Here is a 16,182-nt window from a genome sequence, read left to right as displayed (position 1 = left end):
CAAAACCAACAGCCCCCTCCAAACCCTAGATCCCCAAATCCAGAGCCTAGAACCCCAAATCAACGTCGGTGTTGTGGCAAAATCCAGACCAAATTCGTCAAGACCAACAGCCCCCTCCAAGCCCTAGCTCCCAAATCGCGCCACCTCTCTAGTTGGAGACAGAGGGAAATGCGAAACATAGTGAAGACGCGGGGGAGATGGGAGATGGGAGATGCGAGACAGAGGGAGATGGTCGAGAGAGGCGACGGCCATGCAGGTCGCGGTGGAGAGAGGCAAGTGAATACGCGATGGAGGGGAAGGCTGAGAGAGAGAGAGAGAGCATGGGGTGGCGAGGGGGAGAGAGCATATCGGTGTTGTTGTCGTTCGGCGGGCGCCGGGCGGCAGGGGTGGGGGTGAGGGGAGGCTATGCGTGTGTTTATTTAAAGATGATTTAGGTTTAAGTAGAAATTAATTAATTGGGCTTAATTAAATTGAATATTTCCATTTTAAGAAAGTGGCCAACAATAATGGGACGGACCAAAAAGGAAATGTGGCCAACAATATTGGGACGGAGGGAGTAATTATTTTCTTTTAAAAATAAATTATTTCATTCAAAATAATAATATAATTTTTTAGAACAAGCAAAGAAAATTACAAAGTTAATACAATTATTATTAATATATAAATATAAGTCGTATCTACAAATAATTTATATTTTTCAACCTAAAATACTTAACGAACGTGTTCACGAGCCAAATATTACTCAGCTCAAGTTTGGTATGTTTATTTATAGAACTTCTTTAAATGAACTTGAACGAGTTTTTCTCCAACTGAACTTCGAATAATTCGCGAGCGGCTTGATTTGTTTATATCCCTATCCACGGCCACCTACAAAAATGCATTAGTATTAATGTTTACAATAAATATAAATTTGTATTAAAAAAATTGTTCCAGCATGTCTTGTTATCTTTATAAATCATATATAAATATTGAAAAAACCCAGAATCATGTTAATATTGAGGATCCAAAAAAGGCCCAATAAATAGGGACGGCCCACTTAGGGTATTAAAAGAGCAGCCCATTGACACATTAGGACCGCATTTAAAAATCACACAACACAACACAAAGCAAAAGCTATTGTTTCACTTGACATGAAGCCAACAACAATTCTAATTTGGAGCTCTTTTCTTCTCTCTTCTTTTTTCTCTTTTTAGCGTATTTTTTTATTTCGTACTTTCCTATTTTATTTATCTACTTTTAAATAAGACGGTCTCGTTTAAGTTTTTTGACATTAATAAGGTGTTTGTTTGAGGTTTTTGGCATGATCATGATGATGTCCTAAATTTGCAAAATTAGTTTTTCGGAAAATGATTGTTGTCTGTGAAGTTTATTGTGTTTGAGTAAAAGACTCACGTCACATGTGTGATAAATGAAGAATATTAAACTTATAAAATAACCAAGTATAAAAAAGTTGAAAGGACTTAAGTCACGAGCAGCTGCAGTCCATAAAACTGGACTATCTATGTATGGGAACATTATATTCTTGAAATAATGAATATTTCCACATCCATTGAATTTCTGCTGTTTTTTTTTCTCTTTTAATAATAATGCATATGCATGTACGTATTTACAGATTGCCATATAATATTGCAGCGTTTAGAGCACGTTGTTCAACATAATACATGAAACTACAATCACTGTTTTTTCTAGATCGAGAGTTATATATTAATATCAATGTATCAATACACTATATAATAAGTATTTGATATAGTAGGTGGTTTTATTTGACCGTCCAATCCCATGCAACCTGATGAGAATATATATATCTAAATTCATATAGTAGTATTCATTGCTAGTATTATAGAATTCTTCTAAAAAAAATAGTAGTATATTATAGAATTCAAATATCAGTTTCGGGATGAACGTTATTCTAATATATATGTCCGCCACTTATTAAAATATATATCTATTTCGGGATGAACCTTATTGTTACGATATTATGTATTGATAGCATTCTTTTTTGCGAACGAATGTATGATAGCATAGAAAAAGAAGATGTTATATAAAAAAGAAATGCAATTTGAGTAGAAGTACATATTAAATCTCATCACATACAGTGCAATTGACTAATCAAAATTCAATATTTAGAGTCGTTAAAAAGGCACGTGGCGAAGAAATTAGCAAGCAGAAATAACGAGGAAATTGATTCCATAGAAGATTTTTAGTTTGTTTTTTAAGAATATACATTCCAAAGAAGATTATCAAAATAAAGGAAAATAAAAATCGTCACAGAACGTGCGACTCATACGTTGGTAGTATTTCTTAAATTTTTTAATTAATTATCTGAACAAATTGCACCAAACCTAGCTATCAATGCATCCCATCAGCATGCATCCAATTAATTATGATAATTAAGAACACATCTTACCATAATGAATTACTAAAAAAAAAAATTAGAACATGTGCTTTGACCAGTTTATTATTCCACGAAATACATGTGTGGATCGTTGCATATCTAAGAGGGATCGATCAAAAGTAATCCCACCAACCCATCCGGACAAAAAAAAAAGACAATATAATTAATTATCTTTTGATGATTATGTGTGTTTAGCAAACAAAAAATAAAAACAAAATCTCTCAGGCTGATGGCAGACCTTCTAAAAAATAACTGTCTAATTATCCATTTAATTTAATTCGATAAAAAAGAAGTAATCATAAATAGACGAATGAAACGCATTAATGACTACGGCGGGTGATACGACAAAATCTTTTGATAAGATTGCGATAACATAAAACTTATAGAAGTCATGGAATTTGTAATTAATTAATTAATTATTAATTGTCGATCGAGCTACTGTCATCAAAACATGTGGCGGGCCAATTATATGTAGTTGCCTTGAGCAAAATAAACATATTTTATTCAATCACGTATGAGGGCTTTAACTTATGTAAAAAATTTGTACATATTCATTAGTTAGTTTTTCTGCATTAATTAATAATAATAAAATAGATTATTTTGACTATAACAACGTGCAAAAAAAAAGACGACAGTCGTCCAAGGACTTTAGACCGAGAGATGCATGATATATAAATATATTGAAACACCATATTAACCAACCTAAACGCTAATATTAAATGAAAAGAATACATATAAGTATTAGTATTGTGAGTATGGAAAGTGTAGTTGTGGTGAAAATTAATAAAAAGAAAAGTCATGAATATATAGAAATGAATATGATATCCCGTGTTACACAGTATATAATTCTAATTCTAATTCTAGCCCCCACACGAATTGTAGTGGTAAAATAGCCAGCAATCCATTTTGATTAATTTTTGTTTTGAGTTTGCGTGGCGTTTACGACTCTCCCTCTAGACAAAGACATACTATTAAATCATAGCCGCCTTTCAACTTTAATTCATCTTGGCTACCTATACCCATAGTAATTAATACCCTTATGCTTGCACCAATATACCAATTTCCCATTAATATATCTTCTTCTTCTTCTTCAATCAAACAAAAACAATCTCTCTCGACATATATGGAGGATGATCGAAGAATAGTAGATGAATTGGAGTGTTCATCGTCATCGATGATGATGATGAAATCTGCAGAGAAAAAGGGGTCCATGGAGAAGAAGTCGAGGAAACCTAGGTTTGCTTTTCAGACAAGAAGTCAAGTGGATATACTGGATGATGGTTATAGATGGAGGAAATATGGTCAGAAGGCAGTCAAGAACAACACATTCCCAAGGTAATTAGTAGTTAATTGAATTGAATTAAATACTATAACGAATGAATTGAATTAATTACTATATTTTTTGCAGAAGTTATTACCGTTGCACACATCAAGGTTGCAATGTTAAAAAGCAAATCCAGAGGCTGTCCAAAGATGAAGGGATCGTAGTCACGACCTACGAAGGGATGCATTCCCATCCCATTCAAAACTCCACCGACAATTTCGAGCACATTCTCACTCAGATGCAAATCTACTCTTCCTTCTAACTCCTTAAATATATTTACAATTAAACCTAGCTAGATACCATGTATCGATCTTAATAATTTCGATTCATGGATATACATATTACGCTTAGATGTCCGTCTAAAACTAGCTACATCATGTATGGAACTCGCTTTCTCACTTAGAGGAGCTTTATAATTTTCATTTTTCAACTACTTATGCCATTTACTTTGGTTGTAAAAAAAATTATTGAAAAAGGATGAATAAGAGGTGATGAGGAAATACTATATCTTTTTTATCATATTTTTACTAGAGATGAAAAAAATGAGTGAATGAATTGTCCACCCTACACGAAAAAAAAATTCTATCATAGTAATAATCATATGAAAATGGTGAAAATATATCTTTTATCTTCTCTTTTATTAAAGTAAATGCAAGATTCAATGTCTTGAGATAATAATAAAAATTATCACCATATTTTAATAAATTGAGCTTATGACATTGTGGTGACTTTTCAACATATTTATGTTATATTTGAGCGCAGTCTTGAAATTATGTTGATGCAAAATAATAAATTCATTTAAACTATGCCTTTTTTCTTTTAAGCCAAATTTAAACTATGACTAGTTCAATTGGGTAGATAAAGTTCAATACTTAATCTAGAAACAATTCTATATAGGATTTGGCCCAAGAAATAATCTCAACAAGTCTTGGACCAAGAAATAATCTCAAGTAATTTTGAACCAATGCAATTTTAGATAATCTCAAAATAATTCAATCTCGAGCAACCAAATGCCCCTTAAATGATTAGAGTATGAGTTAAATGACTGAATCATAGCAAATAAAAAAAGGACAAAGCTTTAGGAATTTAGTAATAAAATTAGTTAAAAGTCAGGATAGATTCACAACTTAACTTGTGCTAGGTCGAGCAATGATAAAGATAACCGCAAAGTTATATTAACAAGTAAAAACATTAATTTATTGTCAAAATCAAAGAGGGGCCTTCTAAGATCGTAAGGAACACTGTTGTTACGTTCTCAAACTGACCAACATAATAAATCAGTTGCAAAGAAAAACCCGAGACAAGTATATATCTCACATCACAGCGCAGGTAGAAACTTAAGTCACAAATCTGCATATAACTTACATGTAGAAGTTGACAGCCCCAGAAGTGGCAGGCGCAGGTCCGTTCGCCTTTTGAGATAAACAAAGGAATTCTTGGCAATCCTTGGCTCCGATTTGAGAAAACTCATTAACGAGTGTGGTGATATACCGAGCCAAGCTGTTTCTGAAATCCTTTGAGCAGCTCTTGTCGCCCTCATCAACATCCTGAACGCCCCCTTTCACTAGGCAACCCACTTGAGCTCCATCCAAGTAGGCTTTACAGGACACCAGGATCTCTCGTGCACGCTTGCAGAAGTGGCCCTGAACATATGCCTCGAAATACTACAATAACCAGAATGCCACTCATAATAAGCCAAAACAATAGATAAACTATGCAGACTCGACTTGTGTGTAAAGATTCAATCATCAGTTCCTCTTCTTACCTTTGGAGGCCTTCTCATGCTGTATACCATCGTCTGCAAGGTATACATAAAAGTTCTCTCATTGTACGCCAGCGACTTCTCTTCACCATGTTTGGTGCCACCCAAGTCCGCATAGCCCGGTTCATTAAAATAGGGTTTGGCATTCAAAATCAACCCTTGAATCGAGACCAAAACTTGTAACATGGTTGAAACTCTAGGAATCCATTTCTCCCGGCCGTGACCACTCCAAGTATTGAGAAGACTCAGGCATACTTTTCCACAATTGTACAAATTGGGATTTATTCGAAGGCCACCAGAATGGTAATGGACTTTCTGTTAACAATAGATTCAAGTAATTAACTCCAAAATTGACATCACAGCCCTGTGTTTATATGAAGAAACTTACAGGAGGAACAGTGGGATAATTGCTGGGGAAGAATACATCAAAGAAGAAGAGACCATCATGGTATGGAGTTCCCTCAGCTCCTATAATGACAGCTCTTAAAAGATCCATCCTTGATTCATATACCCTCACAAATATTGTATCTGTTGGAGCAACAGCAGAAGAATGCAAGGAGACAGGTGCATTCACAATAACCGCAAGAAACATGAGAAAAAGGCTGTATAAATATAGCAGATATGGAGATACTGTATATAAAATAAACATAGTGTACATGGCTCCAATTAACAAGAGTGGGATTATCAAAACTCACAAAATAATCTATGAATCAAATTAAAAGTTAAACTATAATCTGCAATTAAGGAAAATTGGTGCATAATTATTTCAATATCAACCTGGCAAGTCTTTTTCCAGTATCTTCCATTCTTCTTGTATTCTCTTCGCCCAATTCTTTTGCGCCTGTACCGGATGATATTAATACAATTACAGAAGAAGAGCAAAGTAAAAACACCACTACACACACACCCCTGGCCCCAACCTAGAGAAAAACAAAAGGAAACAAAAAAAAGGAGAAAAGTAAACCTCTTAAAGATGCACTCACCAGGTTTGCTGAAGAATCATGTTTGGCGAAGTGGTGATCTGAGTAATCATCAACGGTATCAAAACTCTTAAAAGCTACAAAGTCCTGTAGTATCTCATCCGCATTTCTCTTATCTACCCTGGCAGAAGCTACTCTCAGATTGTTATTAGCAGAATCTTGCACTAAGGGGATATATCCACTTCCATTCGTAAATGTAGACGGACCAATAGGAGGTTCAAGAATATTCAGGGGTGAATTTGACCACGAAGGCATGTGGATTCCCACTCCCGGTGCACTAGAAGAAATCTTCTTTAAGGTTAAATAGCTGCTGTGATTATGTACAGTGCTTGCAAGAGTTGCTCCTGAAGAAAACTGGCTGCTTGAGCCTAAACTGGCACGCAACCTTTTACTCTTTCTTGAAGATGATAAATTACCAGGAGACAGGGAACCACCAGAGGTTTTTGAAGTAAAAACGTCTCTACTTCTAGAAGAAGATGCAGTTTTCGTTAGACTGGGACCACTTTCAGACCACCTAGAAGATAGTTTCTTCTTTGGATTGTGGCTTGCTGCTTGATTACCTATCTTTGATGACGAAGTTGTCAGACCTCTTGCCTGAATAGTTTAAAAGCCAACTAACAGTCAGACACATGCAAGTCTTGAGATATTTGCATCATTTAACTCAATTTGGGAACTTGAAATAGTTGAAAGTTCTAGTCAATTGAACCTTTGTATCATTTTCAGGGCTACTTGACAACCAAGGAAATGGCGCTTCAACCCCAGGCGGAATATCCATATGATCAAAATCCAAGACTGAGAAATCATCATATACTATGTCATCGTAATATGTAGCTATCCACTGATCCTCTCCGTAAAATAGATTAGGATTGAAATCATTAATAGCTCCATGCTTTGACTTCTGAATATCACTTCCAGATCCATCACTTGTAAAATTACAAAGGCTCGCTGAAGAGTTCGACAAAGCTTTCTACACATCAGGTTAAAAGTAAATGTATATTTCCAGAGAGAGAGGGAGAAGTTATATCTATGTTTATTAGTGAGAACTCTAAAGTACCTTGCCTTTGCTACTCCCCTCGATACGGAAGACATCAGCATGATCTTCTTCAATGTCAAGATCTATTATTTCATGACAAATTACCTTCAACGTATTTGGAATATTGGAGGTTAAGATGCATCTAGTGGCATGATTTTCAGAAAATCATTATAAGAGATAAATAAAAAACAAAAAGAACAAGAACAATAGCACACCCAAATTGAAATCCCATATTCTCTGTTTATCGACATATGATACACTTGGGTTTAATTAATGCAAATAAGGATGTTTGGGAAGAGAAGGCAACTTGGGTAGATGACATTTCAACATAGAATGCAATAAATTATGCAGCGTAAAGAGTTCTGTGACCATAACAGGAAATCTAGGCCAATTTAGACAAAGGCATTTGCAATATGACGTCATCAAATCAGTTTAGCTCCATTGGGAAATTGCCTGTAAAATTAAAAGTTCATCATATTGTACCAAAAGTGCTAGCTTTTGGTACAGTGCATGCTATGACAATTGTAAACAATGCTGATTAGCCAGCAACAAGGGGAACTCGTTAGATTCAAACACCTGATTTTTTACTAAAGCTTAATCCCACCAACAATCAACATGTTATCCCATATGGCTTTTAGAAGTTGCCTCCAGAAAGTTAATACAAGCCTCTCTATCTAAACCTAGACGGCGACATTTTTAACATAACATAATTAAAAAAGACAGCAGTGTATCTGTCATCAGAGTTGATGAAACAACCAAGAAGCAGCTATGAAATTTATGTTTCCAGTCTATCTCAGTTTTTCTACCTTTAAGCAAAAAAGTCACCTTTTAGTTCTTAGGATTGTCAACCATGCCTCACCAACTAGTAATTTCACAGCAATTTGGTCCAAGAGAGGTCCAAATACGACTAAGATGGTAAAAATGGTTTATTTTCAATGGGTAAACATATAAGAATGAACTCATAATAGCACTAAACGAGGCAAAAGCATTTAGGACAGTGCCCTTCTATTGATATCTATTAGCCACATATAATTCAGGCCATACAAGAATCTAACAGAAAACTATCCAAAATTATCAGAATTCTGACCACACAAAAGCTGCAATAGTTCTGAAAATTGAATCCCTTAGGTAATAATACTACACACACATAATAGATTAAATCGTCAATAACAAAACCCAGAAAATTACAACAGAAAAGGCGGCATTCTAAACAATTCACTAAACCCCAAGGCGGAATAATCAATTGACAAATAACAAATAAGAGAAAAACGAAAACAATTATAACTGTAATTCTTGAACCTCTTTCTGTTTGGAGGAATTGGGTTTCGAAGCGCGATTGATCGTCGACGGCGGAGGTATCTCCAAAACCTCGTCATCATTAAACACCGACGACGAAAACACTCTTTTCCTGAAGCATCATCGGCATCAACACAACATACAATCAAAATTAATACCCCCAAAAATGAGGAAACAAAAAATTACTTGGAACTCTGGGAGACGTATCGAGAAACTGGCGTCGGCGACTCCATTGAGATCAGCCCGAAGAAAACAAAACAAAACCTGTAAGAATTCAAGGATTTTGTTTCCAAACTTAAAAAATTCATAACTCCTTCATTACTTGGCCAAAAAATATTAGCCATACCATTTTAGAAAGGCCTTAGTGTGTATTTTTCATTAAAAAAAAAATACCACAAAAATATAACGCTCATGGTTTTGAAATTATACATTGGAAAATGCCCACTACCACCAGTGAATCCATTGGACGCGCAGTGCTTTTACAAAAATAGGTTTACATAGAAAACAAGCTCGAAATGAGTTGAAATTTGGAGGGCAAACTTCCAACACAATCAGTTTAATACCATAAAATTTTCAGGCTACAAATCACCCAGACTAAGGATCAAAAGACCAAGTGGCAAGCACATGTAGGTTGAAACTTGTCGGATTCTGGAAGTCAAGGATTTTGTTTCCAAACTTAAAAAATCCATAACTCCTTCAGTAATTGGCCAAAAAATATTTGTCATACCATTTTTTAGAGGTCTTAGTGTCTATTTTTCATAAATAAATAAAAATCCTTAAAAATATAACACCCATGGTTTTAAAATTATACAATGAAAAAGGCCTACTGCCGTCAGTGAATCCACTGGACGCGCAGTGTTTTTACAAATGTATATTTACATAGAAGACGAGCTTAAATGAGATGAAATTTGGAGGGTAAACTTTCAACACAATCAATTTAATACCATAAAATTTCCACGCCAAGAATCAAAGTGGAAGACTATGAAAATACACTAAGAACCTACTGCCTTCACCTTAGAATCTGACAGCGGGTTTCTCCTTGGTTTTCGACTCAAACCTAGAATATAAGCATGAGTATATGAAACTCACCGAGTCACCGTTGAAACTTATCTCTTTATTACTCTCTCTCTCTCTCGCCAATTATCTTCCAAACGGATATGCTTTGTTTCCACGAGAGATGATCTAATAACCAGTGAATAAACATCAATCACCATCAAGAACAAAGATTGACAGAGTTATACATCCCCAATTCAAGGATTTTGCTCTTAGTTCCAATCTTAATTCCCATATACAATTACATTAATAAAGAAAGATTACTAGAGTTGTTGGGATGTTTGTGTAATATACTGAACTTGAGGGTGGTCTTAAAGCTGTAAGTTCTTTTCTTTAAGGACCTATCAGCCATATTGTATAAGTTTGTTAGTTGGATATGAAGCCATTGGAGCAGAATTCAATCTCAGCCGTTGGATGAGTTTCTTTCTGTTCAAGATAGGTCTTCATCAACAAATAGAACTTGTACAGCTGGTTTCCAGTTAGTTTTTCATCTTTGTTTTCTGCTTCAATTTACTGAGTGGAAAAAGTAAAGTGGAGAGGTGTGTGATTTCGTGAGATATTGAGATGTGTTCTTGATCTGTTTTTTTGTATTGTATTCTCTCTTGATCCTTGGCAATAAAATCTTCGATTCAGTTCCCGTGGATGTAGGATAAGAAATTATCCGAACCACGTAAACTCTTTTGTGTTGTTACTTGTTTTGATTCATTTCGCTTAATTGAATTGCTTGTTGTTGCGTTGGTGGTGTGAGAAATCCGATTGAGTGCAACTGGTTTTCTTTCAATCTACATTTGGCGCCGTCTGTGGGAAGAGAGTAACCCACGCCCACGGTGCGATCATTGCGATCTGATCTTATCGGTGATAACTGCGATTGCAAATCTTGCAATTACTTCGATCGGCGATGGCGACAACAAAGTATGAAGCGGAGAAGTTTAATGGCAAGAACGATTTTGCCATTTGGCAAATAAAGATGCGAGCCTTGCTGGTGCAGCAAGGGTTGGCTGGATTTCTGAGGAATGAACCAAAGGATGCGAAAGCAACCGATGATAAAACCGGAGTGGTTGATGCCAAGAATGCAGAATTTCAGGAGAAAGCTCATAGTGCAATTATCTTGAACTTAAGTGATAAAGTTCTAAGAGAAGTTGCCAAGGGGAAGAGTGCAGCAGCTGTGTGGAGCAAGCTTGAAAGTCTGTATATGGAGAAATCTCTGGCAAATCGACTATATTCGAAGCAAGGTTTTATAGCTGAGGGTAATGAAAACAAGGTTTGTTTGCTTAAAAGATCAATTTATGGCCTGAAGCAAAGCTCGAGGCAATGGTACCTCAAGTTTGATGAACACATGAAGGCTATAGGGTTTATAAGATCTAACTATGACAGCTGTGTATACATCAAGAACACAGCTGAATATGGAATGACATATCTTCTACTGTATGTAGATGATATGTTAGTGGCAGGGAGCAGTAGAGATGAAATAGAAAAGGTGAAGCAAGATCTAAAAGCTAAGTTTGAAATGAAGGATCTGGGGCAGGCCAGGAGAATTTTGGGTATGGATATCTTAAGAGATAGAGAGGCTGGTACACTGTGGTTGTTCCAAGAAGATTATATAAGGAAGGTACTCAAGAAATTTCAGATGGCAGAATCCAGACAAGTGCAGGTTCCTTTGGGGCAACACTTCAAACTTAGTGCAGATCAAAGGCCAAAGATTGATGAAGATAAAAGGTACATGAAGAATATACCCTATTCTAATATTGTTGGAAGCATTATGTATTGCAAAATATGTACTAGGCCGGATCTATCTCATGCTATAAGTGTTACGAGTAGATACATTAGTGATCCAGGAAAAGGTCATTGGGAGGCTTTAAAGTGGATACTGAGGTATCTTAAAGGAGCATCATCTATTGGCATTATGTTTAGAAGCATGATGTTGTAAAGGAAGATATATTAGAAGGGTATGTGGATTCTGATTACGCAGCTAATGTAGACACGAGAAAGTCACAAACAGGTTACATTTTCACACTCTATGGATCAGCTGTGAGCTGAAAATCTGTGCTCCAATCTGTAGTAGCTCTTTCTACTACAGAAGCTGAATATATGGCATTAACAGAGGCTGTGAAAGAAGCATTGTGGTTAAAAGGGATACTATCTGAATTTGGACTCGAGCATAGGTGTGTGAAGATAATCCGTGACAGTCAAACTGCACTACATCTCGCTAAGCATCAAGTGTTTCATGAAAGGAGCAAACACATTGATGTTAGGTACCACCTCATCAGAGATATTGTGAATAAGGGGAAGGGTAAAGTTGTTAAGGTTGGTACTGAGGATAATGCCTCAGATATGCTTACAAAAGCTTTAACTGTTGATAAGTTCAAGCATTGCTTGAAACTAGTAAGTGTGCTGCTTAGGCAGCAATGAGTTTTTTAACATGATGTTAGCCCTGTAGTGGGGCAGATTGGAAGGAAGTTGAAGCTCTTTTATTACACAAGCAAGGTGGAGAGTGTTGGGACGTTTGTGTAATATACTGAACTTGAGGGTCTTAAAGCTGTAAGTTCTTTTCTTTAAGGACCTATCAGCAATATTGTATAAGTTTGTTAGTTGGATATGAAGCCATTGGAGCAGAATTCAATCTCAACCGTTGGATGAGTTTCTTTCTGTTCAAGATAGGTCTTCATCAACAAATAGAACTTGTACAGCTGATTTCCAGTTAGTTAGTTTTTCATCTTTGTTTTCTTCTTCAATTTACTGAGTGGAAAAAGTAAAGTGGAGAGGTGTGTGATTTCGTGAGAGATTGAGATGTGTTCTTGATCTGTTTTTTTGTATTGTATTCTCTCTTGATCCTTGGCAATAAAATCTTCGATTCACTTCCCGTGGATGTAGGATAAGAAATCATCCGAACCACGTAAACTCTTTTGTGTTGTTACTTGTTTTGATTCATTTCGCTTAATTGAATTGCTTGTTGTTGCATTGGTGGTGTGAGAAATCCGATTGAGTGCAACTGGGTTTCTTTCAATCTACAAGAGTTGTTCAGATAGTATCAACAACAGCAACTGAACAGTTATGCCAATTTCTAACTTTTCTTCTAGATTTGACATAGATTGCAAGTGTTGCCTAAGTAATTATTTTTCTCTGTGATTGTAAAAAGAAAAGATAGAGTTCAACTGATCGGAAAAGATAAATCTTTGATCATTTACTTTTCAGCAATTTAAAACCGACAACTATTGAATCCTTATTCATTCACTACCACACTATTATCATTCCAAAACTAAATGTATAATCATCTCCTATCAATGTCATCCAATTTATCGAAATCTCTAAGTACCAGAGATAAATAAATGAAAAATATTAACTTTGAGAGATTGACTATGCTTACTTATCTCTTACACACAGTAAGCGCCGCTACTCTGTATATTATTATCTGTAAAAATGCTCTTCACAGTTGGGCAATAAAATAGCATTCGACGATTTCGTAAGACATGGTCCTGACAATTTTGCGGAATGAAAATCATGAATACAATAATCAAACTAATTTGACAATAATAATAATAATAAAAAAATCAAATTAATTACCTTTTTTCCCAATTAGTTTATCCGGAACTGAGCCTCGTACGATTTTGACTGTGAGCCCTTCAACGATGGCAGTTTTTCCGACGCCGTGCCGGTGGGGACAGACGGCGGACGAGATGGGAGATTTGAAGGGAGCCGCGCTGGAATTAGGGCTTGCTTTGTTCGAATAGTTAAAAAATATTTTAGATTGAAAGACGATAGGCGCTAAAACTAGGGGCGGAGCTATAATGAATTTCTCTTCTCAAAGACGGCTCATTTTTTTTTTCCTTTATTGAAGGATTCAGTTTGCAACATGGATCTTGAAGATAAAGATGGATAGATATATATGGGAATTTAAAAATGAAAAATTTGATAGGAAATTGCATCAAAGAAAACACAAGAGTTATGCTGTGAAACTTGTCTTTTAGTAAAGAGAGAAAGAAAGAGCTGAGTTTTTTACGCCCACTTTAACTAGTTTCGGAACTTGCTGCTACGCCTCAGTGTCCTAAATCAAACAAAAAAATTTATAATAAAAAAACTATCAAATTATTTTAATAATTGAGCTTATATTTATGTTATATTTTGAGCGCAGTCTTGAAATTATGTTGATGCAAAATAATAAATTCATTTAAACTATGGCTTGAGTGTTGAAGGACGCCTGCGAAAGAATGAGAGATACAGAATTGCTATTGCTCTAGACTCTAGTCATCGTAACTGGGCTCCGATGTAATTAAACTTGGCCCATCTCAACATAAGCTTCAATTCCCATAAACCCATCTCTTAATTTTTACGTTGGCCCACAAACTTAAAAAGATGATGTGCACACAATTATATATATTGGGTTACGATGAGAAATAAAAATTAACAATTCTCTTGGCATTACCAATTCACAATTAGCTATTCGGGATTCACTCAAAAATTACTCGAAATCAACTCGGTATTAGTCGAGCTCAAGCTCAAAAATATCAAACTCGAACGAGTCGAGTCGAGCTCGAGCTTCATACATATAGACCGAGCTCAAGCTTGAGCATGTTTATACCCCTATTTATTCCTGCCTATCTCCAATTCTAATTTATTTACAAACGATCCATATCTTATAAAGCGATGAAATCAAATTTAAAAACATCCACGAAGAATATATCCAAGTTGATTATGCATGAGCAAACCCCAATTATATAGTATATTGTTTAGCTATAATTAAACATATTAGAGCTAGCTACAAGATAAGATCCATTCCTATCTCCCCCAAAGAATATATAAAGCATTTAAAAATGAAATGTGGAGGGGCTAGCGGTATATGTTCTCTTGGGTTAATTAATTAATTGTGTATTATATATAGAGCTATGTGAGCCTAAAATGAATGCCAACACAAAATAATGGAAGTAGTGAGTGAGAAACGCAGTGGATCAATGAAAAGCAAGCTGTTCATGTCTTTCTATCGAAGTCCCAAGCCGCCGCCAACCACTACTACGGTTGCTGCACCTGCCTTGGTCAAAACGACGTCGTTGCGTTGCGACTCCGACGACGGCTACGTTCACGGCCCCCGCGGTGGCGCCGGAGATCATCTTGTCGACACAAAAGCTTCCACCTATATTTCTCAAGTCAGAGAACGCCGGAGACTTGAAGAATCTAATTTAGTCGGAAACTATTAATTACTACTACTATTTATATATAATTACATATAGCATTTCTTAATATAATTGCTACTGTAATTATACATACTACTTTTTCTTGGCTAGCTCATGGTTTTCCTGTGTGACTTATCATATATGTATCGTCGTCTTTTAAATATTAAAAGAAAAATAAGAATACAGATATATATCGAAGTCTTATTTATATAGTATTTACTTTTGTTGACGTAGAGAAATCTATAGCCATCATATTGTTGGGATTTTTTTGAGTAAATCTCATTCATGAGCAATCATCCACGACCTAAATAAGAGAAACAAAATGTATTAGACAAACTTTATGCACTTTGATCTATCCAATGCTAGCTCCCATTTTTCTCATATATAGCCCTCAAAAGTAATTAAAATAGTAATTAATTTCGGAGGATATAAATAATAAAATGACCTATCATTGTTATTTTCTGAAACTAATGGGCTGAAAAAAGTGGCAGCCTGAGATACATATGTTCCCGCATTAAAATTTAGCCCACATTGCATTATAATAAATTCCAACAGACCCACTAAGAAAAACCATGCTTCTACTTATTTTCTTTGAAAAAAAACAGAAACAAGAATATATATCGTCGGAAATTCTTGCTTCAGTAATTGGAGCCATAAACAGGTTTTGCTACTACAGCTCTACAAGTGGTGCAGCAACTCAAGTAATCATTTTCAAAATATTTAATTTATACTCAACCTATTATTGAATTTTTTATATATAAATATATATTATTGATATAGACGACTTGAAAATAATTTGTCATTTCGATGCTCCGAAATTCAAAGCGGACAATAAATAAATAAATAAAGCATATGATCTCTACGATTGAATCGTTGCTTTCAAAATGGCAGGATGTCAGATAAATTACTGAATAATTTAGGGTAAATAATTAATTTCCAAAATAAGAGGTGGTGGCAGAAATTTACAAGATTATTAACATGTAAATATACGAACTATATAAGTAAAGTCATATACGAAATTGTACATGAATTTTAAGATTGATCCATCAATATGCAATTCGGATTCAAATTCAAAGTTTTGTTATTAAATTTATGTATAGGAGGCAAGCTTACTAATATGCATGCCATGGTAACATTGTTATATGATTATGAAATGAAATGAAATGAAAGTATA

General features: G+C 35.2%; 2 protein-coding genes across 7 annotated transcripts; one reads left to right on the top strand and one right to left on the bottom strand.

Annotated features, from left to right (window-relative positions):
- Nucleotides 1-3,319: 3,319 nt before the first annotated feature.
- Nucleotides 3,320-4,238, top strand: LOC131025439 (probable WRKY transcription factor 75). The gene is made up of 2 exons (XM_057955221.1): nt 3,320-3,730; nt 3,804-4,238. The coding sequence occupies exons 1-2, from the start codon at nt 3,435-3,437 to the stop codon at nt 3,979-3,981; spliced, it is 474 nt and encodes a 157-aa protein (XP_057811204.1). The 5' UTR covers nt 3,320-3,434; the 3' UTR covers nt 3,982-4,238.
- A 637-nt stretch (nt 4,239-4,875) lies between these two features.
- LOC131025438 (probable ubiquitin-conjugating enzyme E2 25) lies at nt 4,876-13,918 on the bottom strand. 6 transcript variants are annotated; one of them, XM_057955218.1, is made up of 12 exons: nt 13,405-13,918; nt 13,208-13,316; nt 9,880-9,972; nt 8,977-9,054; nt 8,794-8,902; nt 7,516-7,599; nt 7,168-7,428; nt 6,465-7,055; nt 6,259-6,322; nt 5,870-6,009; nt 5,485-5,796; nt 4,876-5,383 (listed from the first exon to the last, which is right to left on the bottom strand). In XM_057955218.1, exons 4-12 carry the CDS (start codon nt 9,021-9,023, stop codon nt 5,081-5,083), a joined length of 1,911 nt encoding a protein of 636 aa, XP_057811201.1. In that variant the 5' UTR covers nt 9,024-9,054; nt 9,880-9,972; nt 13,208-13,316; nt 13,405-13,918; the 3' UTR covers nt 4,876-5,080. The 6 variants fall into 6 exon arrangements, with proteins under 6 accessions (XP_057811201.1, XP_057811203.1, XP_057811200.1 ...); XM_057955220.1 differs by having other exon boundaries at nt 8,794-8,896; XM_057955217.1 differs by having other exon boundaries at nt 9,888-9,972.
- Between the last annotated feature and the right edge of the window lie 2,264 nt (nt 13,919-16,182).

Source organism: Salvia miltiorrhiza, chromosome 5, assembly GCF_028751815.1.
Source record: "Salvia miltiorrhiza cultivar Shanhuang (shh) chromosome 5, IMPLAD_Smil_shh, whole genome shotgun sequence".
NCBI classification, from domain to species: domain Eukaryota; kingdom Viridiplantae; phylum Streptophyta; class Magnoliopsida; order Lamiales; family Lamiaceae; genus Salvia; species Salvia miltiorrhiza.
The sequence above is the reverse complement of the archived record's forward strand: the minus strand, read 5'-3'. Positions and strand labels throughout refer to the sequence as shown.